The following is a 26,305-nucleotide window of genomic DNA, read 5'->3' as shown; positions in this document are numbered from 1 at the left end:
CACAGATTTGATAAGAGTACTCCAGGCTCAGATCGGTTCTTTCCCACACTGATCATGCTCCAGCTGAAAGCAGAATACAGCTTTGCCTGTAACTGCAGTACTGAGCTGTATGGAGCCAGGACTCAACCTGATAGCTAGGAACCATCCCCTCCTGCCCCCATGCTGAGCCCAAAGATCACACCTCATCAATACAGAGCAATCACTAAACTGGAACGGGTATAAAGTGACAAACTAGGATGGGATCTCTTTGCAGGAAAAGACACAAATTCAGAACAAACACTGGTGAGTACAAGGGTACACAGAGACATGGTGGACAACGCAGGGAGCGAATATAGGACTAGTTTAGCAAAAACCCTTGAGGAAGCACGCAGAGCACAAACCAGATTAGATGAGCACGGAAAAAATCTGGGGATGTTAGGAGACACAGACAGACAACAGGATGATCAATCTTTTGAGGATGCCGAGCAAGAAAAAAAAAAAAAAAAAAAAAAACACCAACAAAACACAAAACCAACAGGTATCAGGATGAAAATCTAATAGATTCACTAGTTAAGTAGAAATAGGAGAAAGAACTTGAGGGTAGGTGAAAGGGAAGAGATAAGACTACGATATAGTCAGGTTCAAGGCATGGGGAAAAAAAGAGGAGAGGAGGTGGCCAATTTAGAATAGAGACCAAGTCTTTCAAGACCTGTCAACAAATTTATATATATATACACACACACACAAAACTCATTGGGAAAAGTATCCCACTCCCTCTAGTGCTGATCCATGTAACAGCATTATTAGACCATCATTCTATAGTTGCTTTCTTGGCAGGACACTGAGCGGAGACTCTACAGGTTCCAACATTTCTGATGAATGATGTGACAACAAGAGGTTGGAATACATTTTTCTTTCTTTCTTTCTTTTTTTTTTTTTAAAGCCCCAGAAGTCACACATGCGCAACATTAAAAAATTACAATTGTTGTTCACTCTATAGCTGGGAATTGCAGACCAAAGATTGCATTAGAGCCACCATACACTGTGGCATTCTTTAATCATGGATGGTTGCAAAATAATTTTCCCACAGGATCCCTGCCTCATTCAGCACACTGAATGTGTGTCTTTGCAAGTGATCAGCCAGGGCTATGTAGCTGAAGAATGCTACTGTGAACCTCTGTGGGTCAAGAAGTACCAGCCAAGTCATATGTATCAGACAAGCTAGATATTTACGTGCATGTGAAGTCAGAGTACCATCTTCTTTTGGCTGACTATAACACCTACACCCAATAAGGAGAAATGCTGAGCTCATAGAGCTGCACTTACAAATCAATGAACTGCACTTACACCTCAAGTCCTTCTTATTGCTCAACACTCTAGCAAGTTATAACTCAATACGCTGAAGTGGCACATAAAAGATAAAAAGTGTCTATATACCTTAATTCCTAACCTGTAAAATGAAGTTGATAATGTTCCCTCAAGACTCAAGAATGGTATGAGTAATATATGAAATACTGATGCTCTGACAAATTCTAAGGAAAAGCCCATAACAAAAAAATTGCTTTCTGAGTTTGGATAGCATGTAAAGAGGCACGAATAATGAGAAAACAAACCATTGAACAGCTATTAAGGCATTAATGAGCAGCCACAGACTACCTAGAGCAAATTATAAAAAATAGCATATGTTGTAATCAAACCTATAACACAAGAAAAGCCGAGGAGAGAACTAATTTGGGGAACTGCTGGTTTCGAGTGCTTGATAATATTCATAAAATAGTTACATTTGCATGCAATGTTAGGCAGTGGTCATCCTGGACACAGCTGTGCATGATAAAACAAGCAGTTAAGTGGATAAAACTTCAAACAGCATCTGGAAATGTGACATGGAGTAATGGAAATTTTGGAGCAGCTAGCAGTCACAGGCCAAAAAAAAAAAAAAGAAACAAAACAACAAAAAACAAAACAAGTTATGCAAATATATTTCAAAACTAATAACAACAGACAAATTGTAAACAGCAAACAATATTAATATATTGCAAACTTGTGAAATTAGTAATTAAGCTTGTGAAGAGGATATGGGGAGTAAAGCTTATTGTGGGGAGAAACGCAGTTTAGTCCAGAGAAGACATTCACATTTTCACAAATAAAATGGACAGTTAATTACTGTTATAAAGGTTGTGTGATGCAGTCATGATAGATGCAGCGTAACTAACACACAACATTTATCGAGTGTTAGATAGACTTACCGGAAGTCATCCAAACTCAGGCTACTTCTGCAACAACAGGCACATAAGTTACCTCAGAGCCCAGGAGAAAATAATGTTAAAAGAAAAAAAGAAACCCAAATTTGACAGACCTATCCCAACAAAACTGAATAGGCTTCAACCATCACTACAGACTAATAAAAATGTGGTACAATTAGGAGGTCCTGGCCTAAATTCCTAAGAAAGTCAAACGCAAACCGGTACCTGCACATTTCATCACCACAATCTTGGCCTTTGAATTTAAAACCTCAGTTATTGAAACTTTCAGGTCTTCACTGACATTCAGCACAAGCGGCTACCAATTTACAGAAAACAACTTCCATTCTTAAAGTTATCTGTACTGCCAAATAGGCAGCTAACTTTTTCTGTAACCTGTTCAGAAGTCATGTAGGAATCTCGTTCATTTGGCCAATACAAAGAAAAGGCTGTGGACTTATTTTATGTAATAACACCACCCCCTACCCCCCCATATTAATTACAGTAAAAAACACTATTAAAATATAGTTGTTGTTGTTGTTTTTTTAATTTCACAGATTTTAAGAACTGTCGTGTATTTTTGACATTCTACATAACCTGGTACACGGAACCAATGCTTCAGCCATCAACTCAGTTAATTCCAACCAAGATGTTTAAATGGATTAACCATAAACACAGTCACCACACACGTTTTCAATTCACCGGAGCTACTGAGTTCTGGACAAACTGATATGAGATTAAAATATTCAAAGTTTAGATTTTGTTTTACAAGAGGAACTGATTCTAAGGCATCTTACACTGTCTTTAGTCATGTTAACTGTGAAACTGGGAACATAACCTACCAAGTTGGAACTGATGGTGACAAACAATTACAGTGCACACAACTGTTTACAGACTTAATTCTGTGGGGTTTACTCCTACCTACTCCCCAAAATTGTTAATATCTTTTCTACTTGGTCCTTCACTTGAAAAATGTTTTCATTTTATTGCTATCCCAATGATGAGAAATCAGGATGTGTCTATTTCTATGTGTGGTCATGGTGTGTAAAAAATCAAGACAGATACGCTGCTATCCAGAAATCTGGGAGTTTATATCACACAATGGCTTTTCTTTTTTTGTTAGACTTCCAACACAGAATACCTTTAAGTAACATAGTAATGTATTATAAATACGTAAATATGAGAGAGGGAGAGGGAATTTTTGTCCTCCCTTCCACACACCCAAAATTAAGTTGCCAGAACTGGAACTTGAAAACAGTTTTCACTGGCCACGCACATTAAACATTAGGTGGAAAAGATCAGTTAAGCAGTTAAACTGTTGACAACCACAGCTAGTTATCAAGTTATCAGAATATCCTCAATGTGACTTCTTTACATTCCAGAAATACTTGGGACTTCTCATCTATTACCTTAGCTGTTTTCATAACACATTATTTGTCCTATCTGTACACAAAAAACTGTGATTATTTTGTAGACTGCAAAGAAGCGATTCAAACCAGAAATTACACACTGACAGTCACTTCTTCCTACTTTCCCACTTGTATTTTCTAGAAACTGCTCTATAATTTTCTTGTCTTACAATAAGTGAAATCTTTCAACACATTACCCACATGTACATTCCACTGGGATTTCGTATCTACTACTCGATCTGACTTTTTAACCAGCAGTGTCTACGCAACACACACACAGTACCCCTTGCAAAGCATCCAAGATATGGAAAACAAAACTCATCTCTGCATATAATTTCTCTCAACTGGAACTAATGCTAGAATAGGGAAGAGAAGGCAGGATAAGGTATCTGCATATGGATAACATCTGGAAGAATTCCGTAAGTAACTTTTTTTATTTTTTTATTCTTTTTTTTCCTTGGCAGTGACTGTCTGTACCAGATTCTGCAGAAGGAAGCTCCAAAGCAACAGGAAAACTACTTGCAGACAGGACCTCAGGCAGGACCTCTGTTTCATGGAAATAATCGCTGAGGCACCACTTCAGGAACATACAGTATCTCGTATCATAAACCAGCATATATACATACTCAGGGCATGCAAATTAGTCTAAAATATAAACCAGATACATTTTAAGTAATGCTATGGATACTGTTTGATACTCCAGAGGAATATGTTTTAACAGTCCCCAGACAAAATTTGCTTATTTTGCAGCCAGAGATATATTTCAAAAACTCCAGGTAGAGACCGCCTGTAATTTCGCCTTTTCTGTTTGTGAAAGCAAAGCACCAAGGAGGTGACCTAAATGTTTTCATATTTTAACTAGATTTAAGAAGTGTATGACAGAATACTTTGAACCCTTGACATGAATAATTTTGGGAAAGATACCAGAAGAAACCCTGCAGCCATCTTCAGCAGAAGCTGGCGTGTGTTTTAAGGTCACCATTCGTAGTGGAGTATCACATAGGGGAGAAATGCAGTTTTGTCTAGCTGCCTTCCGTGCCTCTTTGCTAAGAAACAGAAGCTTGTCAGCACCAGTCTGAAAAAGCACTACACCAAAGCTTGATTCCTGGATCTACAAGAACTATAAAGACTACATAATAGATGTCACTAGTGGAGATACATTGAAGAGAACCATCAAGTAGTTTTTGAAGAACGTTAGTAGGGGAGAAAGGGATCTCACAATAATACACTTCATAGTTGGCTGCAAATCAAGAGGGCTGCTGCTAGGCCTATCTCTAATGAAAGCAGAAAAAGTTAAATAAATGGCTGTTACTCCTCTAGAAGAATACTCTTAAGATGACACACACTAGCATTTTCTACAGTACCATGGATCTTATTTCATACCAAGAAAGCAAGCCTATCCAAATTAAAGACTGTCTCACTGAAGTTTTCCTTCTTTTGGCTAGATCATAAGAGCAATTCAGTTGGGCTAGTCCATGACTGAGCCATCCAGCATAAAATGAAAGACAAGAAATGATGAGACCTCAAGCTTACTCAGCCCATCCCCACAACGGAAGATCACCCATCCATACCACAGGAGATGCTCTTCTCCTTCTCCACAGGCCCTAAGGAGGCTGAAGGTGTTTTATAAGTATACAGCTCAACCCCAGAGACAAGGCTTCTGACGCTACATTTCTTCAAAGAATGGGGAGAGCCGGGGGACGGAAAACACATTTGACCTAGGAGAAATGGCAAATCCTCCTTGTCACGGCAAGAGGAGATTCCCATTGCATGACCAGGTTGGTGAGACGCAGGGTACGCTGTACCTATCCCTGCAAGACCTGAAACCCAAGACGACCCAGCTTTGCACCAACAAAATGGTATTCATATATACCGTCAATTAAATCACCACTTTATTTCCACGTTATCTTATTCTTACTGTAAATTTATTTTTCCCTTCCCCCTTCTCAAATGTTAAGGTCTAAATCACATTTTAAATTCCTTTATGTAAAACACTTCAAAGCAAAGTTACATCCTGTATAATATTGCTTGCTCCTTCAATATCTTGTCCATTTAAAAAAAAAAAAAAAGGCAGAACTAAAAATTTAGTCAAATTAGTATCAGGCAGTAGCAAAATTCCTATGGTTTAATATTTTGACACTTTTAACTAAAAAACAAAGAAAAACACTTAAACATTCTACCATACCTACCTGTTAAACTTTGAATTGCGTGTTGGTGACTCTGCTCCTCTTAAAAGGTGCCTGAAGTACTACAATAGAAAAATAAGGTATTAAAGAAAACACTGGGTTAACTGAGGTAAGGACTACTATGCAACGACATTGCAGAATTCAGGAGACAAGAACAGAAGTAAAAGGCAAGCTGCTCACAATCTAGCAGTTAGAATATTCACCTGGAAAAGGACAGACCAAATTTGCAATACATGGTCCCAGGACTACTTATTTTACTTTACATAGTCTTGGGATTAAAAAACAAAAACCAAAACAGAAATAAAACTAAAATTAAGCACTAAAATCCATGTCTCCTCCTTGTTAAAAATCAAAAATTTGAAGCATTATAGCTATTATGGGAAAGATGACCATCAGTACCATTTTTGAGAAATACACTTTATTAAGAATAACACCAAGTAAGGTAAGAAATACCCATTCCCAGGACAAGTCAACATATTCTGCTTCAAATAAATGCAAGAAGCTTAACATGCCACCTGATTTACACACACAAACTCTAAAAGGGACAAGAATTCAGACTCAGCCCTATGTTTGAAGCGTTTCCAATAAAAAGGTTTTAGGCAGCCACTGGCCCAGTGTGGGGATTTTTTTTTTTTAACTTGCATTCAGAATGCAATCATAGAACAACCTCAAACGCCTAGTAAATTGTTTTGAATTACCTTCCTGAAAACAGACACCTGACTTTTAGCTGCTGGAATGCAGCTGAAGGTACCTAAATACAACCTTTGTACCTTTCTTTAAGCACCATTATATTTTAAAAAGTAAATAAAGAGATTCTTAAAAGTGTTGTATGTCTATCGCACAGATTACTTTTGCACCAAATTTACAATCATAAAAGAAGGGGTGGAGAGGATTTTGTAATAGTAGTGATATACACAAATTGTTACATCAAAAAATAAAGAGGTTTTTTGTATTCTGTTGATGTTGTGTTGCACTAGAATAAATTCAGTTCCCTTACTGAGACTGGTCCCAGCTCTGGCATGCTAACTAAAGTGGAAAATGCAGACATATTTTTCAGTTCCATATGCACATGACTGTTGTAAACAGGGTAGCCTAAAAAAATACAATCTTGCTTTAAGACTACTCTTTAAATCTTTCACACTTACCTCATCACTGTGACAGAACATAGGAGTAAAAACATTCTCAAGTAGAGAAAGTACATGCTCATAAGCTTCAAAAAGACACCTCATCGTTTGAAGTTTCACAACATCCATATATGGACCTTCAGCAACTATAAAAAAATTTGTAAATATAAATAGATATATATATAGGCATACGAAGTGTGGGTTTTTTTTTCTGGTCTGAGTTTGTGATTGCTTTGCAAGCTACTATAAGTCTGACATAAATAGAAATAAACTGACAAAACAAGACTTAAGCACAATATAGCAAGGGGGTAACAATTTTTAAAACTATGACAAAAGTAAAGAGTGATCATATTTGGATAAATTAGTCTTTACTTTATTACAGAATGCTGTTTAAATTCCAGTATAAATTATTCCCTTCAAATTCAAACTTACTTCTTTGAATCTCTTCCACAATAAAAGGGTCAAATCTAATTTTGTCAATGCTTTCATCCAAACAATAAGTTTTGTAAATTTTCTGTACTTCCTCATGAAGTGACATCTTTTCAGTATCCGATAGTTCTGGTCGCAAAATTCGGTCATTGAATTCCTCTGAGAAGTAAAGGAAAGAAAATGCATTTGTTGATCCACTTGGCTGACAAATAGCATCTTGAAGCAACCTATAACATCAACTCATTTTCCAGCAGCTATAGTAATCTGTAAAACTTTAAAATGAATAGAAACAGAAGACATCTCAAAATCTCAGGTAATAAGGCAGCTGCCTTCTCATTAACTATAATTCAGATTTGTTCATAAAATTATTACTAAAAATATATTGCAATTAAAACTAATTATTCCTTATGACAGTAAGGATAAATCCATGAAGTTGTTCCTGGCAGAAGAATGAATCAGAAGACTGAATTTTTTCTTCCTCAATTACTGAACTGTAGATTACCGAATTCGGTAATTTTCTTTTAGCATGATTTCCAGTTCATGCTAGACACACACTGAGCCCCAACAGCCCTTTATACCAGTCATCTGCCTATTCTGCTGCTATTTCATTCCTAAGACCCAATCCATCATAATATTTTCAATAATATCTTTAATATCAGATGAACTTGAGAACAAACTTCCCCTGACAGAAATTCTATTCAGCACAATTATTGTGTAATCCTACTTGATTTATTGGCCCATCCCGTTAATAACATGACTACTGGCCAGAAGGAAGGGAAAATAAGGTAGCGTTTCATTAATTTTTCAATTAATAGACAAAACCAAACTTCTTCAGAGAAAGTCTACCAAGACCCTTCCGGGTTTTTTTGGGTTTATTTTCCTCAGTAAGTGCTTCTTATCCAAAATATTTCTATCAAGTGAAGAACCACCTACAGTTGACAGTTTGGGACAGCAAAACTTGAGAGACCTAAATCTCATTCTTTGTTTTATAAGCTAATATACAGACTTGCCACCTATGAGGACACAAGAGAAGTTTTGAAGGAAGAAAATGCTGAGGTTTACCCAGAAAAAAGATTGATCATGGACAATAGCCACAGCCTGAGTTACCTTCCTGCTAGGGGAAGCAGCTTAGAACCCCTTGCAGGTACCACCAGCCCTGAAAAGGTAATCGCTTTGCTGTTTTTTTGGTGAGGAGTTTTTATGACAAAAAGCCAACATGTTTGGAAGGATTATGAGCACATAAGAAGAGATTATTTATATTTCTCTTATGTAATGATTAATGATTTCTGCAGTACTTTATAAGATAAAGTCTGTCTAATTTAATTTCACATCTTCCTGATGTATGTATGGGCTTGGGATATGAAGACACACCCGTTATTTCCCATACAACATGGAAATACATGTTTACTAAAAACCAAAAAAAAAAAAAAAAAAAAATGTTATTTTTGGTAAGCCAGTAATTAACTACTAGTTGACCAAAAAACTTGAAATAAACCACTCTAACACTTACAGAAACTTCATAGAAAACCTTATCCTTGGAAAAGAGAAGGGTTTTCAAACAACACCTGTGTAATGGTAAAACCAAATGCACGCTTCGTAACCAAGGTACTGAATAGAAGGTTTCAACACCTTTAATGTTCCTGTCATGTTTCTGCTCTTTACAGAAATCAGAATTTTAAAGCTAAAAGAATATGAGAAGCTTTTCATGATGAACAGCTCATTTTACTAATACTTTAGTGACCACTTATTATAAAAAGGCAGCTGTACTTTGTATCAATGGCCAGAACTTTTTTCTTACAAGAATATTCTATCTTAAAATGTCCAACCTTTATCAATAAACAGAAATACAGTTAAGACCTACAGTACACGCCAACATTAATGTTGCCAAGATTAGCATTCAAGAATCAGGACACATTAAGTGAACGCAGATCCTGAAAGGTAACCTCTTGCTTAAGAAAGCTGCCTCGTTCCGAGACTGAATATTCACTTCAACATGCAAATGCTTAAAGCTCTTAAAGATTGTCAAATATACCTCAGCGCACATATGCAATCTTACCTACAGTCAGGCAGAACTGCAGCACATGGACTGCCCCTTCCTGTTTCAGGAAGTTCATAAACCGAAATAAAAGGTCTTGTTGATCTCTGATCTCCTTTAGCTCCAGTTTCAGGACCTTGGTAGGTTAAAAATGCAGTCAGCCAATTTTCAAACTTTCAGTGAGTACATAAAGAATGCAAGGAGTTGTAGAATGAAAACAACACGTAAAGTAAAATGCTTATTCAAAACAGGAAAGGAAATAAATGTTGCCTTTGCTTACAGACGGTTTTTTATTTCTTGGCTCTGCAAATTTCTGAAGGAATGGAACCAATGAAGAAGTAGGTTCAGTTGCTTTCTCAGGCTGTAGAAAAAAAATGACAAGAGACAATTGGGTAAGAAAGCTTCCTTAATGGGTGAACGAATTACTACTGTTTTAATTTTCTGAGTACTCACTGGACTATCATCAATGAAGATCAGCAGCAAATGGTTGACAGTGTCCTGCATGAAATCACAATAAAAATTACTATTAAAGAAACTCAACAAATTGGATGAAAACCATTTCAGTACTATGTTATGCCCAAATTTAAACCTCTGAATATATTAATACTTAAAAAACAAAAAAACAAAAAACCAAAAAAACTGGCAACACGTTTGAGAATTAACCTTCAACGGTCTCTTCAAGTATTTACAAGTCAGGGAATTTCTGAAGAGATCTTCACAGAAACACTCTTTAACCAGTGGAGGAAAGATCTACAAAGTATTTTTATTGTTAGTGCAGACCTAATGAACTACTAATACTTCCACAGCTACAGTACTTTCTGCTTGCAGCTAGGTGATACCTTCGTAAGTATTGCAATTTTGCCTATTAAAATACATGCATAAATAAAATCAAAGATGGCAGTGTTCCATCTTTAGAAATAAACGCCCTCTTATTTGCAGAATTAAGGACAAAAGAATTGATTTCAATACAGCTGCAAAAAAGGCTGGTTTACTTACACTGCTATAAAGATACATACAGCTAGAGTTCAAGTAATTAAGCTCTTGTTTAAATGTACTTATAGCAATTGGAAGGTGCTTAGACTAGCACAGCATTCTCCCATTTGACAGGAATTGTAGTCCTTCATTAAATATACATTCTTAAGAGATTATGCCAATACCGTATTTTAGTCAGTTCAGTCAGTTAAGCACTCGCACCAGTTATAATGAAGAAACAAAAACACTGGCCACAAGATTTCTTTTTCTTTTACCCAGTCAAAATGCACAGCAAGTCAGTCATTGTGCATCATTTGCTTTACCACAATATACTTAGGAAAACAGTAGTACTGAATAAATCAAGATTACTCCTGTGCTCGAAAGTCTTACAGGATCAGCTAAGAAATCCATTGAGGGAAGGAAAACAGAACCAGGCAGAATCTCTCTTATCAGAAGAGCCAGAGATCTGGGGGGAAAAAGAAAAAGGAAAAAAAAAAAAAAAAAGAAAAAAAAAAGAAAGAAAAAATCAGAACCAATACTAGATTACATAATTTTCTAAGTGAAGTTTCCAATGCCATTATATTTTACTCGGAAATATTTCAGTATTTAATAATAGCTTAAGCGTGCTAGAATATTTTTATGACCAATCAAAAAACTCGTAAGCAAAGGGATATGAAGGAGGGATGAGGATGACGACTTTGGAGTTCATTCTTTCACTCCCCAAAATCATCGTACTACATAGTACGCAGATACTTTAAAGAACACAATTCTAAATAATTTCTATACCTGCACTCTGTTGACTTTGGGGGCAAAATATAAGGAAAAAGAAGTTCCGTAAGTTTTCTTAAGTAGTGAAGTTCATCTCTTCGGCTTCTCAAAGCAACATGGAGTTCTGGTCCATATTCTTCTAAAGCGGCTTGCTGTAAAAATTCTGCATTTTTTACTGCAAGTAAAAAACAGTATTATGAGTTGTTTCAGCTTTTTGTTATTATGAAGTAAGAGGCAATTGCTTTTCATTTGAGCTAAAAAGTTAACACTTTCAGTAGGTATACAACTGCCAAAGGGATACAATGTTGAAACTTTACAAAAGAACCTTGGCTTAGACTTTGAAGCCTGGCTATGTAAAAATAAAACCTCACACTGAAATAAGAATTCCTTCACCAAACAATTGCCATTTGCATGGTTTCCAGAATGTTTTCTCATTTATAATTATTGAAGAACTCAACATCTTGATTCTTCTAAAAAAAACTGCATTGCCCAAAGTCTGCCCCTACTTGCTTTTTTCCTGACCTCCTTCACGGTTTCTCATTTATTATTCTCTACCTATTGACTTCCCTACAACACAATTTGAAATCAATGTAAACTTAAACTTTTATTCAATCCTTTTATATCCGTTTCCTGCTTAGAACATTTAGAAACAAATGTGAAGGAACATATATTTTAAACACAGCACAAATCAAACCAAAACCAGCATGGGGATCTGCAAGATCTTATAAGTAGCTGTATGGAGTTGAAAGAATACCTGCATTATTAGATTACAAACTATACACGTTAATTAGAAGCAACAATGTTATATTCCTTCGAGTCACTTCAAAGGCAAGAACTGAGCTGTAATAAATCACACCTAGCTGCACTGGCAATCCGGCACAGCCTCATGGCAAGAGCCTTGCCTCACCAGGCACAGGTGAGGTAACTAATACATACCTGTTACCACTAGAAGGTTAAAGCTTGTTTCCAGCATACTGAATTTAGTACAGAAGCCTGCTAGCTTGCCCTTCAGAACCAAGAACCATGAGTGGTATTAGCTGATACGGGGGATGCAGGAATGTATATTGCCTGATAAATCTGCCTAGTTGATGTCACTAAAAGCAGAGAGAAGGCATGCACTCTCTGGCAAGGACAGGTAATGAATCATGGAGGTGTCTGTGCAAATAAGTGAGGAATTACTTGGAGACATAACGGCAAGAAGAGTACGAAAAAAGGAAATGCCCCCTAAAGCAATAATTTGAAAAAGGATTTAGAAAATAAACAAACAGAAGAGGCTAGGCTCAACTAGCAACCAAAGCAAGGCCTGAAAGCTGCCTCTGAATCATTTATTACAGTGGCTGGTTTAGCACCATTTACTAGAAAGCACTACTAAAAGTCATTTTTAGCTGCTACTTCACATATCTGTCCTCAGGGAATGAGTCTTTTCCTTTAAAACATTGAAGAAAATGGCTATATTTTCAATGCCATATATTTAAAATACAGTTCTTCGCTACTAAAGAGAAGTGTTTCCAACTCAGTGGAAATCAAAGGAAATACAAAATTTGGCATAAACAGCACTGCAAAATAATCTAGTGTCTTGAAACTGTTGTTGTGCCATGAAAAACACCTAATGTGATCACACTATGTCATTATTCATGTTATTCATTACCCACTACTCACAGGACCAATGGCATGTATTTATGGATATCAAGCAGACGTTTTGAGGGGAGGGAGGAAAGTTCATGACTCCAGTGAAAGTAAACATCTATGCTTGAAAGTTGAACGAAACCACATTAGTAGATACAGCACTGTGGAACACAGCCAGTGAAAAAAAATAAAGATAACTATTTTCCAACAGCAAGTGTTCTGTTTTCCAAATAATCCTTCAATGTGCAATTTTAATATAATTTTTACATTAGGCTTGTGAAGATATTTTTATTTGGATAATAATTAAATATGCTACTGCTCAAAGTTTTTCCATGGCTTATAAACATAAACCTAACTTTTCAACATATTGAACAACTCTACTAACTGCTCATGTTAGTGTGCAGATGTGAAATCATTCTAGCTATACGAGTTACAGTTGCAGTACAGTGCACAGACATGCAAATACTTTCTTTTATAGTTGCTCATCTGGAATAGAGAGGAAAAACTTCAAGCAGCATTACTAAATGATCTTGATTGCTCTGAATAGACAAAAAACACATTCCTGTTTACCATAAAGAGAAAGAAATTTAGTATTTTCAACATGGGGAAATGAAAATCAAAACCGAGAGATTATTTGTACTGTAACTTTTTCCCTACTTGTCTTTGCAGCCTCCAGAAAAAAAATGCAAAAGGATCACTTTATTTTTTTTTTGAGAAGGCAGGAAGGATGAAAAGATTTAGCAGATATAACAACAAACATGCAAAACCAAACATTTACGCTTGCCCTTTGCAACTGACAACGTATTAAGTCTTTACCTTTCTGCCTGGCCTTGGCTATCACTTCGATGTGTTTCATTGCTGCCTTGAGCATTTTCTTTGTTACAACAGTTGGAATATCCACCTAAAGAACAGTTATAAAATAAAAACAGAATTGTTCTAGTTTTTTTCCCCAAAAAATTTATTACAGACAGCAATTATCAAACATATTAATTTGCTTATATGTCCCCACTCTAACCATAAAATGAACGTTTAAGAAACAACCCATGAATTCTGTAGGTGAACTGACAGTATGCTCATTCTTCTGGGCAAAGCATACAACATCAAATAGCACTAAATGCCATAAACAATACTGTTAACACATTTATTGTCAACTTGTTCCCATTATGATTCTTCCATTGCAATAATTACAGTAATACAACTTGATTTCCAAGTCACAGTATATGACGCTTAGTTCTACACGAAGATTTGACAACCAACAAAAGCAAGTTAACTACGCTTTGCTTCTAGTATTTGTGTACCTTAACCCTCAACAATCATGTCCACAAGGACTAAAAGCAAAGCAAAACCCTCCTCTCTATGTATATGCAGAAAAAAAATGTCCCAGCTCAGGTGATGGCAGAACCAAAAGAAAATTTGAGTTACTGAGTCAAGATGACCGTTAGTGCCACCAACGATACCACGTGATCCTGCTCACAGGTCAAATGCTCCAGCCTCAATCATCTTGATGGCCCCTTGGTTGAACTTGCTCCACTCTATAGATGTCTTTTTTGTAATGGGGAGCCCAAAACTGGATGCAGTATCCTAGATGCCATCTAAAGAGCCCAAGTAAAGGCAGATAATCACTTTCCTTGATCGACTGGCTCTGCTCCTGTTCATACAGCCCAGGATACTGTTGGCCGCCTTTCCTGCCAGTACACACTGCTGGCTCATACTCAGCTTACTGTCTACCATGGGGCCAGGTCCTTTGCAGCAGAGGTGCTCTCCACAGCCAGTCAGTCCCCAGCCTGTACAGTTTCAAGGGATTCTTCTTCATCAGCTGCAGTAGTTTCCACAGAAAGTTATCTAGAAACTGATTTACACTTTGCATGCCCTTCATTTTAAGCAAGAGCAAATGATGTCTCAGAGAAGCAGAAACATGCAGTCTCAAGTGTTCAAAATTTAAGACTTCTGAGCATGTTTTTTCTTCCTAATGGAGTTTGTCCCTCCTCAATACTAAGTCAAATAAAGCCCCTAAGTAATGAAACAGAAGCGTCAAAGTTCTTGCCAGACAAGGAAGGAGACTGTGATTGCAAAGGCCAGAGCTGAGAGAAAAGTTGTTTTTTTATTCATTCATACAAGGAGAACAGCATGTATTCCTGCATACTCCCCTGTAATATTTGAGGTGCACAGCTATGACCTGACCTGGCCAGCCCAGACAACCTAGTACAATTGACTAGAACTGCCTAAAAGTAACTAACTAAACGAAGGTCAACTCCTATTTACAAGCAAGAAAGTAGGAGCTTCTGCTCATCAATGGAAAACCCTGTCCTTTGGGACTCGCATTTCAACAGTAATTTCAATAAATCAAGAGTTTCCTATGGAACACAGCGATAGGGGAGTGTTTATTCCTGCAGAGGTAAGTCAAAGAGCACAGCAAGCAAGTTGTTATCAACACTGTAGTAGACACTATTGACTTTTGACAAAAATTTCAACCAGATGCAGGGCTATCTACACCACACCGTACAAAGGGAAACCCTTCACTTTCCCTTCAAAACCCATAACCAACCCAGAAATAGCCACAACAAGGAAAATCCAGACATATGAGAGAGAGAGAGAGAGAGAGAGAAGGAGGGAGGGAGGGAGTATTTTAACGTGCTATACTTCAGAGCTGACTGGCCTGAAGTGCTTGTACTTTGTTCAACAACCATGCCTCAAAAAACCCACCCAGGCAGCCTTTAGCAGAAAACAAAGGAATTTTTTTCACTGAAGCAATTCGTGATTTTAAGTCTTAATTCAAAAGTAGATTCTTTGGCAAAAAATATAAAGATATAACCTAAAAAAAGGAAAAAAAAAAAAGTCTGTTTTTTCTTACACATAGTAGTTCCTGAATTTACAAAAAATTTATCTCTATTAGCTAGGACTATTGCTTTCAAGCATTTAATAATAAATCCAAATCAACGTACAGCTGTTTGGCAAAGGTATAAGGTATAAATATATAGTTGTATATATAAAGGTATATATATATATTTTATTTTGCAATCAGTGATTAATTTCTCCTCAAATGAGGTTATAAAGCACACTGTATCAGAGCTGAAAGGCTATAAAACATTCTGTCATAACCCTTTTCAGCTAACTACTAAAGTTTTAGCCTAGGATTCCTAAAATAACAAAACGCTGGTATTTTATTTGCAACTTGCATATCAACTTTGGTTTCTATGCACAACATTTTCAGTAATATATGTATCACAGCTACTAGTTCAGGTTGTCTAAATCTGTATGTGGGTGTGCACACAGAAACACTTGTTCAGCAGAAAAAAAAAAAGCAAGAGCTGAAAAAATAGCATAGCATGAGACACCATGCTTCCCTGCATGACTGAACATGCCAAGTTTCAATTTTGTTCCAAACACAAAGTTACTACAAATATACATACAGACACAAAACACACACACCTGTTACTATGAGTATACACACAGAGAAAAGATAAATATTATTCTGTAGGACGGATACAAGTACATCTAAACATTTGTAAAGAGAAATGCATTTCTGTCATGGCCTTTATTTTGTAGTTCCCCTGACAGTGCTTAATACTTGCACACATCTTGAGTTTTTCTTGCACATACTGTCTACCCAGATACATAGAATTGAATATATTACATTTACTTCATTACTGTCAAAGGCAGACACAGTAAATTGATACTCTACTTCAAGATGCTAGAGGTGATCTGAGATAACCTGATTAATACCTTATTACACGATCAATAAAGGAGATATCATTTTCTGAATCAACAATGGATCTACGAACAGTGCAACTAACACCTGCATGTATTACAACTCCAAATTAAATTTTAAGACCTTGCTCTAGATTTTCACTTTGAAAGATTTACTCCATTTTTGCACCACCATATAATGTCTGCGCTACACAGACATTTCCTGATCTTCCCCCATGTTCACTTTAAAAAGCAACATGCTTGAGTTAGAGTAAACACAAAAGTCATCTGGATTTGATATATAACAAAGACAGAATCAGGCTGTTAATCAGTCATGACAGAGTACATCTACAACTTGTAGCTCAGAAAATATTGCTGTTACTAAGGAGGGGAAAAAAGACACACATTTATGGTAGTTGCTCCAACAGAGGAGCCAGCGCTGAGTAAATCTGGAAACTGAGTTAGCAACTCTTTCTGCTTAGAATAGCCAGAAATTTAGAAGCAGTTCCTGTAAAACAGGCTTGAAGCACTTTCCCAGAAAAGAGAGTATATGTGCTAATATATTAAACACAGCAAATAAAAAATTTGAATCTTTGGTCTTCAGAATGTTTCTTAAGAACTACGTTAATATAAGAACCATACCTGTTTTAATTCGTATAGTAAGTTACTCACTTAATGAGAGTGTCTATTCTTTATAGACAATGTACGGACTTTGTCTGCATTTAAAGAAGACAAGCAAGCAGAAGCTATGAGACAGGTACACTGCTAACCATTTTCTCATAGTTCTTTTTCAATAATTCTCAAAATTGTTGCCACTTGGATTAAGTCACTAGAAGACAGCTAAAAGATCATCCTAAGGTTTTAATAATGCCTTGCACTGGTGTAAAAAATACATCCATTTGCAAGAATCATAGAATCATAGAATGGGTTGGGTTGCAAGGGACCTTCAAAGATCATCTAGCCTACCCCCCTGCCATGGGTAGGGACATCTTTCACTAGGTCAGGCTGCTCAAAGCCGTGTCCAACCTGATGTTGAACACTTCCAATGATGAATCTTCAAAGATGGTTTATAATCAGGAATGGGATAAGTTCCAGAAGGAAGGAACAGATAACACAAAGAAGAAACTTAGATGGAAACTGCCTATACTCTCTGTAAGACTGACTTTGGAATTGCTATTTTAAAAAAATTAAAGAAGTCGCTACAGATGGATATCAGTTATTTCTGGTGGAAAAAAAAAAAAATGCTAATACCTTTAAGTCACCTTACCTTGTGAATTCTCCGAACTAATACAGATGCAAAAAACCGCAGCGTGCCTCTCAGTTCATCCACTGAGGATTCATCATCAGTAATATTTCTGCAGTGTTGTAAAGCACGTCATGTAAGAAAACAGAATAAAATACATTTATATTAATCCAACCACAACACATTTGGCATTACTAAAAGCTGGAATAAGAACATTCAGCAGTGACACTTCAACTGATATTAACTGAAATGAAAGCTACCAAGTGTGGGCAAATTAAGCAGTCTTCTATTTGAGTAAAATGCGCAGCATTGCCATTATGTTTGTGCACACAACAACGGCTTAAGAAATATGTCAGTAAATTGGATTTATATACCAATTCTTGCTCTAATATACTGTCTGTATGATTTTGAAATTTTTTATTGTTGAGTAAAATCTAACTTAGTTTCCACATATGTAAACGCTTCCTAGTTCAGTGGCATGAAGTGAAACCGAATTAATATCAGCAGAGCCTTTGGAATAAAGAGTACTGCAAGCACATACCCCAGTTAAGCCAGTCAAAATTGGATTTTCCATATTGCATACTACAAGACCTTCTATACTCCAAGATTTCAAATAATTTTCTTCTGGTTTAGTACACATCTGGCTTTGTTAACCTCTTTTGTTTAAGTTTTATAATAAAATTGGTAGTTTCTCATGCAGCTTTTAATGAAATAGGTACATCCCATGCATTTCAGCTCAGCCTCTTCCAAAAGAAAACTTTCACTGGTATTTTTTCAACAAGTTCTAAAACTTAGATGCCATTTAATACAATAATAGTATTTTTAAATATAAAAGTGGGCCTATTTCTGGTCTAAACAGAGACTGCCATTTCCTAGAAGGGAAAAGAAAGAATAGCACAGGAAACCAACAAATGACAGAACTTATTTTTTGAAAAGTTGATCTATTTTTGATGTAGCATAAAATGTGAAGCCATCAATTACAAAGAAAACAAAACAAGAACCTCAAACTATAGTCACTTGGAACAGAATTTAAATTATTTAATGTAGTTTCCACTTGGAAACAAAGAAATAAAGAATTTAAACAGATTCCCACATCACTATGTCAAAATATCATCTAAACTTATTATCTGGCTTGCCAGTTTCCATCTGCTGCAATAAATGATTTTCAGTGAAAAATCATGGTAAAAATACTTCAAGTTGATTCAAGAAGAAAAATATCCAATTCCATGTCTTTTTTGGGGAAACTGAATGAAAATAGGAAATACACCAAGTCTTAGATGCAGAAACTGCAACTAAACTGAGTGGAAAAAGAGACCATGGTAACCGCATTTCACAAAATGCAACAGAAAGAATACAAATCTACCAGCATTTCAGAATATATGGACATTAGAGCATGACTAAAGATATTGGTAAAACTGCATTATCATAGCTGAGTAACGACACAAAGTTACATCCTGCTTTAGCTAATGACCATACGTAAAACCCATCACAGTTTTCAGTAATAAATGGTTTGTGTATGTAGTAAATGGAAACATTATTTGCATTAAAAAAAAAAAATCAGTACAAGCAACAGTAGTACATTTGAAAAATAAAAAATTTATGTCTATAACATCATTTTACATTATTCAGCATCTAATTTTTTAAAGCAATGTTAGCCTGGGTTATATAGCACTAAAATGCACGTGGAAGATGAACTGCTAGGTACAAATACTGGTGACCTGACAGTCAAAGTATGTAACTAATTGCATGAAAAAGCACCTCAAAGAAAGCAGCCTGGCATAAGGAATACAACCATCCTCCAACAGCTAATCATACGCAGATAAGAATACTGTAGGGGAAGGTTTGGTTTGTTTTAAGATCAGCAGCTGACATTTTGGAAGCAAAATGATTAGCAAATACCCTCACTGTCAAGGGGAGCAAGAGATTAGCAAACAAATTGTGTGGCTGTATTACTACTATTTGACAGACAACAAGATACATGAAGTAATTTGGACCAAGAAGTTGTTATTTTATTGACACTTGGATAACCAGTATCTTGGTTAATTCTACTTGGACGTGACTTTATGCCACGTACTTTCACAACATGCCATAGCTTTGCAGAGACATTCTTTTAATCATCAGCAGATTGAAGACTGGTGAAAAAAACATCAAGAACCCGTAAAATCTCAAATCTCTAGTGACACAGTGGAAGGTCCAAATAATTCGCTTGGAAACATTTTTAAAATTGGCTGCATTTTCCCAGAACTTGAGGAAAAACTTAAAAACACAACTGTCAGTATAACAGAGAGATTTGCGAAAAGAAAAAGGCTCAGTCTGTTAATTGTAAACAGTTACTAAGTCCAACATCCAAACGAGATACACCCAACTGCTATTGCATGCAAAGTCTTATGGGATCTACTGATAAATGAAAACCATATACAAATACCAAAGTGATTTTTTTTTTTTCCCCTGTGTGTCAATTATTATTACAAAATTTGGCCAACTCCTATCAAAAAGATGAAGAAAATAAGCTGCAAGCTGACAAAACTGTAAAGCTATGGCTTGTAACTCAACAAAAATCCTGAATTTTTCTTGCATTACTTGCATTTAAAACAGAAGCAGCTCTATATGCGAACACACTGGTTTTAGTCACTATCAAAGAAAAATGTTTTCACAGTAATACATTACAAAAGTGTGGTAATTACTGGATTCTAGTCTAATCTGAAAGAACTGGAGTTGCAGTAGCATCAATGACCAAAAAAATTCATTAAGCATAGTGACTCATTCAAACTTTAAAGTCTCCTATTTAAAATGAGGTTGGTATAAGCAAGATATTATATAGTTTTATTGTACAGCATAAGCAATAGACTCAGACTAGTGTTTTATAACTCTGGAAACCTGGATTACTTACAACTATGCTCTATTCTTCTCATATAGTTGAAAAAATTATTAACATGCAAATATTTAAATCACCAGTATAAATACTATGAAAAATACCAAACAATAACTGTACATAGGTATAACTACCTATTTCAGTAAAGTTCACTTGATTTTAAGTACTAATCTTCATTCCCGTAAATGGATCCAAGTTTAAGGATCATAAGGAATTATGCCCAGACTTTTCTGCAAGGGAAAGTAGCAAAATGTTTTACCAATGTAATCTGGCAAGTCTGAGTTGCCTGCTGGTGGTTACCAATCATTCTGCTAAATAAGGATAGTCTGGATGCGAAGGCTTCTGATTTGGCTCTGTGAAGAATTACCCAGAGTCAGCGAGGTTTCTTAGCTCACAAAAAACATCTCATAAATGCAAGAGTTCTTTCTCCAGGATGAGCTGAGCTATACAAACAGTGTAGGTACACCCAAGTAGGAAAAGTCAGAATTAACATGCTCTACGAGACAGACCTCAAACAGCTACACACAGACACCGTTCAAGCCTCCCTGCACGACTGTTGCTGGAAATAGAGGAGAGCACAGAAACACCTGAATGTCTAGAGGGAATGAGACCAGATCTGACATGACTACTGTTAAGCTGAAACTGGTAAGCCTTTCAGGACCAAGTTGTTTCCTGCAGAATTACTCAGATACCACTGCACTATTGCTCACTGAACTCCCAGTACTTCGGGTTCATGGGAAGCTTATTAGGTCTGATCAGCATGGTGTGAATTTATGGAGCTAGTTCAAAATCCAGAGGTGCAGCCGTGTAAAACTAAAGACAGTGCAGGAACATCTATACAGCTCACCAGAGGGCAAGATGTAGCAGAATCTAGGCTGGCTGACTCCGTACCAAGTATATTTTCCACTGCACTTCTAACAGTGCATATTACTATCCCCACTATATGATGTATTCCAGACTTCCACCGTGTTGGGTGTCAGAGATGTAAGTAAAATGTAGAATCCAAGTTTCCTTGTCAGTCCAAAACAAAGACACTGAAGACACCTTCCACCAGCCAAAAAATCCTATCTAACTTCAAATTATGAAATTATGAAATACAGAAGACTGTTCCCTTACATTTGTTACTTTATCAAACAGCTTAAGGGAACATGCTCTAGTTTTCTGTGTTTGGAAGTTAAAAACCTTGAGTTTTCCGATTGATCATTCACAATACACGGTGGTAAAGCTCCCTCTGCTGTTTCCATAAGCAGTTAAGTTTTATACTTCAGAGTATTCACAACACAAAGACAGATACGAGACATGCAGATACTGGCCACAATTAAAAATCAATTGGGCAAAGAAGTCTGCCCATAAAATTTTAGATTCCAGAGAGACAGAAAAAAACCAGTGCAGAGTAAAAGAAAAAAAGTGTAAATTTCTTTTAGCAAAACTGAACATTTCCATCCAATAAAAAAGTCAAATTCAGAATTAAGGCAAAATTTTGTTTTAACACATTGATGCCAGTGTGATCAATTAAAAATATTTTTAATATCTTCTTACAAAGTACTCTGAAGCACTGATTAATATATTAAAGGTACAAGGCAAAAAAAAAAAAAAAAAAAAAAAGAAAAGAATTAGCCATAGCCTTTTCTTTATGCACTATTTTAAAGTTATTTACACAGTACTACTCTATTCAGCTCAGCATAACCATGCACAGCCTTAAAACTCAGCAAATCACCAGATGTTCTGCAAGAAGGTGGCCACAACATGATTCAAAATACCTTTCCCATATTAATTAAAAGTGGAATTTTTGTTTTTAAAAACATGTAAACTGATTTTTTTTTTTAAGCAATATGAAAGATCAGTATGCTTCTAATCTGGAAATAAATTTCAGGCGAGGTGAGTTTTTACACAGGTTTTAATCAAGCCATATGTACTTCTAAGTAAGAGTTATTAGAAAATTAACATATAAAAATAAATAATCTGAAAGTGGTTTTAAGGATGAAATACAAATTTCAGAACCACCTCTATCATGCCTAAATTATTAAAAGATCTCTTCTACTCTGCTGAGACAACAAAATGAAGAAACTGCAGCACTTAAAAGTATGCTTTATATTTTATTAAAGAAACAGAAATGTTTATTTTCAGGTGACTATTTCTTAAACACTTCAATGGATATTTATGACATTCAAAAATAGTAACTTTTAGGTAAAGCTCATACCTGTACCATGGATAAATGAAATTTTCCAGCACCAACTCAAGCACCTGTGCAGAACAAAGATGAACACATTACAAAATAAACAGATTACCATAAATCCTTGTTAGAAGACTTAAAAACACAAACATCTTCCAAAACTCATAGAACATAATGCATACATCACAAAACTTTAACGTACAAATGTGTCTGTTGTGATCCTATTGTGAGATCAATCATTTTGCATTAAAAAACAGTACTTTGGGCAAAAAGCAACAAAGTGATGGTTTCATAGAATCATAGAATGCTTTGGGATGGAAGGGACCTCTAAAGGTCATCTAGTCCAACCCCCCCTGCAACTGGCAGGGACATCTACAACTAGATCAGGTTGCTCAGAGCCCCATCCAGCCTGGCCTTGAATGTTTCCAAGGATGGGGCATCTACCACCTCTCTGGGCAACCCCTTCCAGTGTTTCACCACCCTCATCATGAAAAATTTCTTCCTTGTATCTAGTCTGAATCTACCCTCTTTTCGTTTAAAACCATTACTCCTTGTCCTATTGCTACTGGCCCTACTAAAAGTCTCTCCCCATCTTTCTTATAAGCCCCCTTTAAGTACTGAAAGCCCGCAATAAGGTCTTCCTGCAGCCTTCTCTTCTCCAGGCTGAACAACCCCAGCTCTCTCAGCCTGTCCTCATAGCAGAGGTGTTCCAGCCCTTTGATCATTTTTGTGGACCTCCCCTGGACCCTCTCCAACAGGTCCATGTCCTTCTTGTACTGAGGACCCCAGAGCTGGACGCAGTACTCCAGCACATTGCTGGCTCATGTCCAGCTTTTCATCCACCAGCACCCCCAAGTCCTTCTCCTCAGGGCTGCAATCAATCCCTTCATCCCCCAGCCTGTACTGATACCAGGGATTGCCCCGACCCAGGTGCAGGACCTTGCACTTGGCCTTGTTGAACCTCATGAGGTTCACACAGGCCCACCTCTCCAGCCTGTCCAGGTCCCTCTGGGTGGCATCCCGTCTCTCAGGCGTGTTGACTGCACCACTCAGCTTGGTGTCATCTACAAACCTGCTGAGGGTGCACTCGATCCTGCTATGTTATTTATGAAGATATTGAACAGCACTGGCCCCAGAATGGACCCCTCAGGGACACCACTCCTCACTGATCTCCATCTGGGCATTGAGCCATTGACCACGACCCTCTGGATGCGACCATCCAGCCAATTCCTTATCCACCGAACAGTCCACCCATTAAATCCATATCCTTCCAATTTAGAGAGGAGAATATTGTGGGGGACCGTGTCAAAGGCCTTTCAGAAGTCCAGATAGATGACATCCATAGCTCTTCCCTCATCCACTGATGTAGTTACTCCATCATAGAAGGCCACTAGGTTGGTCAGGCAGGACTTGCCCTTGGGGAAGCCGTGCTGACTGTCCCAAATCACCTCCCTGTCCTCCATGTGCCTTAGTATAGATTCTAGGGGGATCTGTTCCATGAGGAGGATCTGTTCCATCAGGTATCAACGTGAAACACTAGTACTATTGACAACGTGAAGCACAGTGCCATGGCCACTGTTAGGCGAATGCTATGAAAAATGTAGTCTTACCTTAAACAGCCCTTCCCTAATTTTTCAGATCAGTCCCTGTTCTTTTCTGACATAGTGTAGAGTCTCCCACAGGCACAGCTACCCAACCTATGCTTATGCACACCTCCATCCTTTTTCATCCAAACCTCCACTTTTTCCAACTCTCCCTTATGCTCCAAGTGGGACAGTTGATCTTGTATGCTCACCACTCATAAAGAAAGCAAAAGAAGAATCCTAAAAAGCAATTTCTGTGAAAGCCATTCTCCTTTCTCCACATCCTGCACCACAGCTTTCAACAAAGCCTGGCTTATTGTCCGGCCACCTCCTGAAGCCCCAACGAGCACACTTCCCGAAGTCCTTGTCCTACCTGTATCCTCACGGCCTTCTCTCTCCTGTTCCTAGCTCCTGTATATCCCACCTACATGGATCTCTGCAGGAGAATCTTTTCCACCCTTTCCATCAAACTTGTTCCTGACAGGCCAAGTCCATGGTTGCCTTTTCTGTGCCAGAAAACCTGGGTTAATCAGGAAGAACCAGTGCTGTTGCAGCCATGTCACAGGCACACCCTGGTTCAGCTTGGCTTTCAATGTCACAGTAGGAAGGGCGGCAGGGGAGGTGACCTTCCCTGTTCAATCAATGGGCTGCCACCACCCTATACACAAGACGTACTGCTATCTGGACTGCAGCTCTGGCACCTCTCCTTACACCTACACAAAAGTTTCAAGTAACTGTTACAGTCCTTGCACCATTATTAGCAAAAAGAAAACTTCTGAAGGGAAGGGGAAACATCAGGCAGTGCCAAGAAAAAGAAACATGAGGAAGGAGAAGGATGAAATTTTCTTGAGATTTCTCCTCCTTCACTGTAACCCCAAGATATACGCCACATTATCTTCTCCTGTTGCAGCCTGTCCCTCAGCTTGAATCACTGCTTTAGAGATCAGTTTTGTGCTCAGCAGCATCAATGCTGACCAGGGCAGTAAAAGAGAATACGCGTGTCGCTATGTGAGGCTGCTGTGCCGTATTCTACAGAAGGAAACGTTTTGCAAAAGAAGTCACTGTGTTCAAAGAAAAATGTCAAATCTGTTTGAAAGGAAAGCTGAATGTAACAGCTGATATACAAGTGTCATTTATGAGAATAAGTATTACTCCTCTTACAAGATTTGCTGCTGCACTCATTCACACTGTGTACACTGCAAGAATTCAAGACTTGCTAAATTTATACTATCTTTAGGGCACTACATGCCTCTGCTCTACTCATGATTATAAAATGCTCAGTAAAATGCACACCACAGCCTTTTTAATTCCTCTCAATTCTTCAGACTTGAGCAGTTGATGAATACTCTTTTTCTGTCTTCACTACTAAGAATATCGCCGCCTCAAATTTTATAAGATACTCTCCCTTTTGTAATTGTTCCATTTCAGTGATTTTGCTCCTTTTTTTGCAGAAATGTTGTTCCTTCACCCTCTCTCTGAAGGGATGTTTTCCAGTTTGGGATAACTTTAGAGGTCTGTGTTGTGGATCATACAAAGTCATCAATGTCCTTTCTCCTACCCCTGTGTGCTATAGCAGTAATAGATCTTGAAATCGTAATATGGTCATGTGTTGATGATGGATGGATAAGCTAAATGTCGCCCTTGCCCCTAAATCTCATATTTCCATTAAAAGCGGGGTGGAAGGGTGGTAGGAGATGACAACAGATGCTTTAGTTCCCAGACCAGAAGAGATCAAGAAGTCCCAGAGAATCTTCTTTGGAAGTTAATCTCCAGACAAAAGGAAGGAGATCGCATCCAGGTCCAGTCAGCAAACACAGACCTTTGGCCTTAAGAGCAATAGATCAGACTACTCAAAAGGATTTCCCTGATGCTTTCCATAGCACTTCCAACCACCAGTTTACTCCATAGAAATCTCAGTCTTGCAGGTATTGCAGTGTTATTTTTGTTCATGAAGAGTCTCTAACAAAATAAACCTCTTT

The 26,305-nt window shown here is 37.3% G+C and overlaps 1 protein-coding gene across 9 annotated transcripts in view; it reads right to left on the bottom strand.

Moving 5' to 3' along the window:
* Positions 1-26,305, bottom strand: part of SNX14 (sorting nexin 14) — a 64,189-nt gene that overhangs the window by 24,070 nt on the left and 13,814 nt on the right. For 7 of the 9 annotated variants that reach the window (XR_014227649.1, XR_014227650.1, XM_082306746.1 and 4 more), the window contains 12 exons: positions 22,771-22,814; positions 17,723-17,810; positions 13,585-13,669; positions 11,161-11,317; positions 10,765-10,840; positions 9,856-9,900; positions 9,683-9,763; positions 9,424-9,538; positions 7,371-7,526; positions 6,960-7,084; positions 5,818-5,876; positions 2,226-2,252 (listed from right to left, as the gene is read on the bottom strand). Coding sequence is in view for 7 of the 9 variants with exons in the window: in XM_082306746.1 (XP_082162872.1) it covers positions 2,226-2,252; positions 5,818-5,876; positions 6,960-7,084; positions 7,371-7,526; positions 9,424-9,538; positions 9,683-9,763; positions 9,856-9,900; positions 10,765-10,840; positions 11,161-11,317; positions 13,585-13,669; positions 17,723-17,810; positions 22,771-22,814 (1,058 nt within the window). In the remaining 2 variants the exon portion in view is untranslated. The remainder of the gene's footprint in view (positions 1-2,225; positions 2,253-5,817; positions 5,877-6,959; positions 7,085-7,370; positions 7,527-9,423; positions 9,539-9,682; positions 9,764-9,855; positions 9,901-10,764; positions 10,841-11,160; positions 11,318-13,584; positions 13,670-17,722; positions 17,811-22,770; positions 22,815-26,305) is intronic. The other 2 variants (XM_082306745.1, XM_082306744.1) reach the window with 1 other exon arrangement.

The sequence above is a fragment of the Platalea leucorodia genome (genome assembly GCF_965183815.1).
Source record: "Platalea leucorodia genome assembly, chromosome: 3".
Classification (NCBI taxonomy): Eukaryota; Metazoa; Chordata; class Aves; order Pelecaniformes; family Threskiornithidae; genus Platalea; species Platalea leucorodia.
This window is presented reverse-complemented; position numbering and strand designations above follow the sequence as displayed.